The sequence below is a fragment of the Amblyomma maculatum genome, chromosome 4, assembly GCF_055883805.1.
Source record: "Amblyomma maculatum isolate TAMU_Amacu chromosome 4, ASM5588380v1, whole genome shotgun sequence".
NCBI lineage: Eukaryota > Metazoa > Arthropoda > Arachnida > Ixodida > Ixodidae > Amblyomma > Amblyomma maculatum.
Window position 1 is genome coordinate 18844368 of NC_139347.1, and position 8105 is coordinate 18852472.

Below are 8105 nucleotides of genomic sequence, written 5' to 3' on the forward strand. Positions count from 1 at the left end.
TGAGGCACGATCCAGCGTGCATAGAAGCGCAGGACTGCAAACATGAGAAAAGGAGCGAGCGCTGTTGGTTCCAATCGTTACTGAAGTCGACTTGAGTGCTTCCGAAATTCCCCAAAAGAACTTGTATGCGGATACGCATTCCAAGATCCTTGCTTGGAGACACTCCATTCATGCTACATTCATGAAATTTTTCCCGTTTTTGGAGAATGCAATAGATTATACTTGCCGAAAAAATAACTTTTACACAGTTTAGCGAAATGTTAGGAACCAAAACAGCCTCACTTTCATTTTTTTTTTTTTTTTTTTTCCCTTCTAACTGACTGACTAAGTGTTCGAGCTGCTGCAGAAAAGAAAAGACCTGAGAAAGGAAACTTAGGGCCTAACTGAGGAAATTTTCGATGAAGGCAGAGACCAGCCCTGCCTGGTGCTAATCAATAAAGAATAACATGGCTACACACGTTTAGGGTTTTCTTTTTGATATGCGCGCGGTTATTTACTGCTTTTTCTACCACGCATGAATGTATTAGTGCAAGAACCGTGGGACGGCGACCCTTTACAGAGGCCTACATTATTCACCGCAGGTTGGGTGCCCCCATGCAGGACGAGATAATGCAATAAAGACGAAATTAAAAGAGGAAAGCCGCATAAGAGTGTTCTGAACTGATAGGTCTCAAGGTGAACCGAAAGCACAGCGCAACAACCAAATTTTCGCGTCCTGCTCGCATTAACCGCAAGTGCGAACCATCAGCTTTAATTAGAGCGAGGTGGGCGCACTGTTTCAAGAGAGGGGAGACACGTATGACAAATTTCAATCGCCGATCCGGAGCGCTCTCCGAATCCGCGAAACAGCAAGATGCGTCGTACACTGAAACAGCTCTTCCATTTGTGGAACACGAAACTTACTCCGGACCGCCTAATAGAATTCACAAGCAATTGCGTCGGCAAAATAAATAAATAAAAATCAAACAAAGACCGAAAATAAAGGTTTGTGAATGCTGGAGATTACCAGCACGCCGTCAGTATGCCCAATAGGAGCCCTGTTTCGTAAACAGCAAATTGGAAATGTCAGGTTTGTAATGAGCTGAAAAGAACACGGGGGGACAGGAAATGGTTTCTTGCTGCCGCACGGCTGAAATCAGGTGAAGTGCATGCTGTCCTTGGAACAAAATGGTGGTACATGTTACTCGCAGTCAGAAGGCGAGTGTCCAGACCAGTTAATCAACTTTTTTTTTTTCTTAGCTTTTCTGCAAGCCGACACTAGCCAGAACTATAGTTGAATAGTTACATATTGCGCAATCTCTGCGCAACGCCGTTCGGGCACGCTAGCAAATGAGAGCGTAGGGCTCTGAAAACAGCGGCAAAGGATGCGATGACGATCGTGGCCAATACATGAACGTTGAATGAAAAGTTGCTAAAGACATATGCGAAGTGCTGGGCCAACTCTTGCAGAATAAGTGCACCGGCAAGTTTTTTTACCGCCAGGGCTCATCACGTGTCAAATCGCATTGCCCGCTCACATCACACCATAGCAATTACCTGCGGATCAAGAGGCGGAATTGTCCCAATGGATCGAACTGTGAGACTCCAGGCTGAAGCTCGATTAACTACGTATGCCTCCCCTTACATTTAGTTCCAACTTTTTTTTTTTTTTTTTTTTTTTTTTTTTTTTTTGCGCGCCAATTCAAGCACTTGTTCGTGACATATGTATTTCCAGACTCCAGTTCCGGGCGGTGAGAGAATTTTCGGAGCTTCAGTGTTTGATTGGGCTTAGTTTGATTCGGTTTCTAGTGTTTAAAATGTCCCGAAGCGACTAAAGCTATTAGGAAGGCCGTAGTGGTGAGCTCGGGAAATTTTCGACCTAAAGACCCTCTATCAAAGGGCATTATTTTGACCACCCGGAAGTTCTTTAACGTGTTCTGACATCGCACAGCGCACAGGCGCCTTTGTCGCGGCCGCGACTGCATTTTAGTGGCAGCGGTGGTGGTTTTTATTAAAGTAATAATCAAAAATAAATAAAAAGTGTTGCCGATCGCGGCAATTGCTGTCCAATATCTTAAGCATCCGAGCTGCGGCCGGCGTGAAAGAAAAGGGATAGGGAGAGGGTAGAAAGGTGGAGTACAGAGGAGAACGATAGCAAGAAAGGACCATTGTACATTATTTACAAAATATGAGAAAGTGAACGAGTTCGCGTCGCTCGCGCGTAAGTGTCCAAGCACTGTCCAAAAACGACTGCACGAGAGCGGCCACTGCGATTATTTACACAATGTAGTAACAATAGGCTGTATATACATAGCCACACGCACTTGGCGTCCTGTCGCAGATTGCGTGCGCGACACGCTGCACAGGCTGTCAGGGTGGGACAACCGGTAGCACTATTTTTTAGTACTTTCCCCACCGTATTCGATACCGAACTGACAAAACAGACACAACTACGCATAGTAGAACAAATGCCCTGAATTCAAACATCGCGTATTAATTAAGACACGCAAATGCACACTAGTGAACCAGCTACACATTCCGAAGGCCCTGTACAGCAGCAAATGGTCTCAGTTCCTGTGCCCTCAACATGACATTTCGACGCAGCGACTTTGCGCATCGCGACACGCTGTACGTAGGACGCCCAGCTAAAAATTCATGACACTTAACTGAGGTCTTTTGCAACTGACGGCGCGCCAAGAAACTCGTCAGTCAAGGCCAACACGGCTACCGAATGAAGCGAAGGCTATTTCTTGTTTCTTTCACTGCAGAGGCGACCACTCTGTACCAGCCCACTACAAAGGAGGAAGCCACAGGTCATCATCCGAGACCATCATCGTCATTAAAAACTGATTTCTTCATTCAAGACCAGAGGGCATTTTCCGTGGTTTATCGCTAAACGTAGAAATCTTCCAAGAGCAGGGTTGGGCTATTTGCTCCAAGCAAGCGCATGACTTCGCGCAAGTCAACGAGCCAGAACTCTAGCCGCGCCGCTATCTTAAGGAAACAGAAAACAGCGACAAAGGTCGACGGTTTAACTCGTCACCGGCAAACAAATGAAGCCGGTTGACGGACGGCCCCTGCCTACAGAGCGCGGCTGCTCGAAAGACGTCGTCGACACCGCTTCACGGATTTCACGGAGTGCCGGCACACAAAACATATGCCGATGGGAAAGATGTTACGGTCTCTCGACTCAACGAATCCTTCCATCAACAAGAGTCGGCTGACCCAAGACAATGCCGGAGAGTGAATACAACAGAAAAAGTCGGGCGCTAGCAGATCCGGGACAGAACTAGGAGCCAACTGACGAGCATCGGAGGGTGATGACGCGCGGCAAGTGGGTTCCCGAAGAAAAAAATAAAGAGGCCAGCGAGCCAAGCATGAAACATGAATACAAAGAAAGGCACGTCTGCTGGAGGTCTGGCCCACAAACGACCACGGAGAGGCGAGATCTCTCGTCCGACTCGGGAGGGAAAAAAAAAAAAATCGCTACTACCAGCTGGCTAAACAATGGGCTAAATGTGCAAAGGACATTAAGCAAGATCACCACTAGCTGTAGTATTATGTGCATGCGGATCGACGCTTGAATTTATTATTTTCGTGACGTCCTCTCTTCCCGCGTCCGCTCGGATCGTCGCCGCGATAGACCGCACCCGTGAAGGTCGGTCGGAGAGGCGATATACCGGATGATTCTTTTTCGCTCCCGGACATATCGCCGGCGAAGTACCGGTAGCAGAGAGGCGCCGCGACGGCGCCGAGTTCACGTTGAAAGCACATGGGCTAGTGACTATCGTACAAAACGTCCGTCCTACGTCGCACAGTCCACCTGTGCGCGATGACGAGGGAGTGAGAGCCGCAGCAGCGAGAGAGGTGTGGCGACTCGCTGAATCGGTCACACTGCGACTGCAGATGCGGCCTGGAATAGATTTCTTTAGCGAAGACTCGCGGAATAACGATGCCCCGACCATTCACCGCTGACACGCCCTTCGGTCTGGACGCCGTGTTTGCGTGCCGCGTGCCGCAATCTCGCCTCTGTTTGGGGGCAAACCCACCAACCCCGGTCTGGCCCGCGCCAGCAGCGTCCTACGAAAGACGTTACCGACCCCTGCAGGAAATGTGAAGCGCTAGGGTGCCCATGAAACTTCACAAAAGCACTGAAGTCCGCCTTTCTTCAGACGAAACGAAGAGAAGCCCAAGTGGCGAGAGCGCCGCTACGAAGCGAAAGTGCCCCGTGCCTAGAGTGGCGAGCTGCGGGCCTGCTCGCTTGGCTCTGCGAGCAAAGCAGGCCGCACCAGCGCTCTGCACTGCACAGCGCGGACGCAATTTGCGCGGCGCCACACCGATTGAGTGAAAAACGGGTACTCACGCTCCTTTTCATGATCGAATCCGACTACCACAAAATAGTCTGCCAGCCGGGACATCCTACGTTCAGGTAGAATCCGAAATCCATCGAGGTGACAATGACAACCAACACACAGCCTCCATGTTCTCCACAGAGATCTGAAGAAAAACTAGAGCGCATGCGCCGCGACCGCGTGCCGGAAGTTGTGAGCGCTGCATATTTCCTGTTTCGAGTTTCTGCCGTTCCTGCACATTTATTGCGAGTTTTTTTACACTAAATGCAAAATATATTTTTTGTGAGTGGTATATTAAATAAACATTAAATTTATTACAACTCTATTCACACAACATGTACCTATTACAACTCACAACATGTACCTAAAACCGTTATTGGGAGATGGCGCACAAAATTAAAGCTATTGATTTAGGTTATCCCAAACGTTTAAATTTTGCGTAATAAAAAAAATACAAAAAAACATTGTGCAATTAGAAGCATGCACAATGTATATTATACTCACAAACAAAACAGCTTAGCAGCGCCACCTTACAAATTTGTTTTACAAAGTCCGACAAGAGAAGTCTTGGCGGCTATTAGGATCCTTTCTCTGTTCGATGCCGTTCAGGCTGGTCGGTAAAGCCACGTGTTGCGATACGAAGTGCTGATTACCCTACTTGCCAGGTAAGCCCACGAGTAACTCTTGTGGCGCGTTCTCCCCGAACACAATGGGGTTCGTCAAAGTTGTGAAAAACAAGGCCTACTTCAAGAGGTTCCAAGTTAAGTTCAAGAGAAGGCGAGAGGGTAAGACCGACTACTACGCCCGCCGCAGGCTAGTTGTGCAGGACAAGAACAAGTACAACTCGCCTAAGTACCGCATGATCGTCCGCATCACAAACAGAGACATCATCTGCCAGATTGCGTACGCTCGCATCGAGGGAGACGTGATCGTATGTGCTGCTTACGCTCACGAGTTGCCGCGCTACGGTGTCAAGCTAGGCCTAACCAACTATCCTGCTGCCTACTGCACTGGCTTGCTGCTGGCGCGTCGCATGCTGCACAAGTTCCAGCTTGACGAGGTCTACAAGGGCTGCGAGGAGGCCACGGGCGAAGACTACTGCGTCGAGAGCGAGGACGGGCAGCCTGGAGCCTTCCGTTGCTTTCTGGACGTGGGCCTGGCCCGCACCACGACCGGTGCGCGCATCTTCGGCTGCCTGAAGGGGGCCGTCGACGGAGGCATGGACATCCCACACAGCAACAAGCGCTTCCCAGGCTATGACAACGAGACCAAGGAGTTCAACGCTGACGTGCACCGCCGACACATCTACGGCCTGCACGTGGCAGAATACATGAAGGTACTGCTCGAGGAGGATGAGGAGGCCTACAAAAGGCAGTTCTCCCGCTACAACAAGCTGGGTGTGACGGCCGACGAGATCGAGGAGATCTACAAAAAGGCGCATGCCGCTATCCGCGCCGACCCGTCGCACAAGCCCAAGGCTCCGCTCAGCGACGTTGTCAAGAAGAGGTGGAACCGCGCCAAGATGACCCTGTCCGAGCGTCGCAACCGTGTCGCCCAAAAGAAGGCTTCCTACATCAAGAAGCTCGAGGCGGGCGACACTGAGTGAGCGGAATAAAGCGGCGCTACCTGGCTGCCACCGCGGTGCCGAAACGCACAAGCCGTTGTCATTTGCCTCTTATTCATTTTTAGATTCACCGCGTTTTTTGTCGCCTGTTTTTGTAAACACATGCAAGCAGCTAGACGCCCGTTTTTAAAAACTTGTCAGTATATGCGAAATGTGCGAAAGCTGCGTGTAGCACGCGATGCATGATACCGGTGTGTTCGCAGCGTTCCACGTGTTTTGAAGACTGTATGCAGCATGACGCAACGTACGGCCGATAGTGTTTTGCCTGTTAAAGTTAACTCAGTAGTTTTAAATCTTGTAGCGCCTGATCTATACATTTAACGTTTGCGCTGCCGAGAAGACTTATTTGGCTGTTAAGCCCGGAATGAGCGTACACTTGTCTCGTTTCGAGGGAACTGAAACGCAAGGCGGCCGTATACGCAATGTCTGCGCATTAATGAGCCCTAGGGGGGTCAAATAGTTGCATGCTACAACATCCCTCATGTTGCTTTGGAATGTTAAGCCCCATATACCATACTGTTTCGTTGAAATTTGAAGCAGCCCAGTGCTGTGGACTTCGCACCTCAGCATGCTGTAGTATTATGGCTATGAAGACCTGGCTTGAGTTGAATGGTATATGGGCTGACCCATGTAAGCATTCTGTTTGTTGATGTAAACAGCTCTAAAAGAAAAAAGGCCAAAGTATGTTCACTCAGTCATCTCTGTGCCTTTATCATGTCCTTTTTGTGAGTATGCTCGATGACAAAATGGTAGTAGGTAATTTTTTGGAACTCTGCGCCTAAATGTTCAATTATGAGGTGCTGGGTGCTTTCTTTCAAAGCAGTTTTGGGGGTATCTTTGCCAGCATACACTTCTTTCAGTTCCCAAAAGCTTGTAAAGTATGTTTGCCACTTCTGTGCAAGTGTTGTATCGTGGATTCTTTTTAAGCATAAGTGGCCCTCTCTTTGGGTGCTTGCACAGCTCCCGCAGTCTTTGTTCAATAATATCCTACATGACACTTGTGGCAACGCAACACTTACTACATAAGCTGGTAGGGACAAGGGTGGTGCTGGCAAACAATCGCAAAGCTAGGTTAGTCATCATATATGAAAATGGGGTTTGACATCTGCTACCATGTAGCATAACTCAGTAGGGTACCATACAAAGAAATTGGGGGGGAGCTGCTTCTGGTATGATGCAACAGCTTTAATGGCTGCTGTTAGCCGGTTCCCCATAAAGATTCTTGTTCATGTCCAGCTTGCTACTTGCTTGATTAAGCCACAAATACTCACCAGCCAGCCCTGCTGCGGTGACTGAGTGGTTAGGGTGCTCGACTGCTGAATCCAAGGAATAAAATCCCAGCCACCATGGCCACTTTTCGATATAGGCAAAGAGCAAGGCACCCGTTTACTGTGCAATGTCTGTGGGTGTTAAGAAACCACAGGTGGTTGAAATTTCCTGAGCCCTCCACTACGGTTACCCTCATAGTCATTTCATTAAAAGCTATAAACCAAGCCATCAATAGCATACAATCATAAGCTCCCAGTTATGTGAAAGGCCAGTCGACGTGCATATAAGGTCCGTTCAGTTCGGTTGCAGTAGTTCCGGCATTTCAAGTGCAACATTGACACCAGCTGCTTCTTGAAGCAATAGTAGAGGCAAGCATCACTGTCAGATAGCCTTTGCTAACAAGCTACGATCTGCTGTGTGCTGCTCAGTCACAAACGGCGCCAACATCCCGTATAATGTGATGAATTTTCAAACAGCACATGGAAACGAAGCATTGCCATGTGCTAGCCTCGGTGCATGTTCAAATAGCATCTATATCACAATGCAGTGTTGTCGGGAACCACTGCAGCCTCAATGAATGCGCATCTTACGGCAGCTGGTTGGCGTGAAACCCGCACATATGCATCTTTTACTGATCACAATTGAAGTTGGAGGCGTGCATGCATGCATGTGTAGTTTAGACAAGGTGTGAAGTGCGCGTCGTCGTTTCGATGGTGCACTCTGGCACTGTTCTCGCTGACAAGTGCATAGAATAAGCGCTGTTTGTTGCAACACGCTAGCCAGCGTCATGCAAGCCGTCATCTGCTTCCACGCGGATGCGGCAGCTGCACTATTTCGGTACTAATCACTGAGGAAGTGCAGAGTTTTCGTGAACTTTTCCA

At 48.8% G+C, this 8105-nt stretch overlaps 2 protein-coding genes across 3 annotated transcripts in view; one reads left to right on the forward strand and one right to left on the reverse strand.

Annotated features, from left to right (window-relative positions):
- Sbf (SET domain binding factor) overlaps positions 1-4498 on the reverse strand; it is a 144013-nt gene extending 139515 nt beyond the window's left edge. For both annotated transcript variants that reach the window (XM_084600839.1, XM_084600838.1), the window contains exon 1: positions 4343-4498. In XM_084600839.1, coding sequence (XP_084456965.1) covers positions 4343-4397 — 55 coding nt within the window. In that variant the 5' untranslated portion in view covers positions 4398-4498. The remainder of the gene's footprint in view (positions 1-4342) is intronic.
- Positions 4499-4905: 407 nt separating this feature from the next.
- Positions 4906-5988, forward strand: RpL5 (ribosomal protein L5). The gene has a single exon (XM_084600840.1). It carries the CDS (start codon positions 5041-5043, stop codon positions 5935-5937), a length of 897 nt encoding a protein of 298 aa, XP_084456966.1. The 5' UTR covers positions 4906-5040; the 3' UTR covers positions 5938-5988.
- The last annotated feature ends 2117 nt before the right edge of the window (positions 5989-8105 follow it).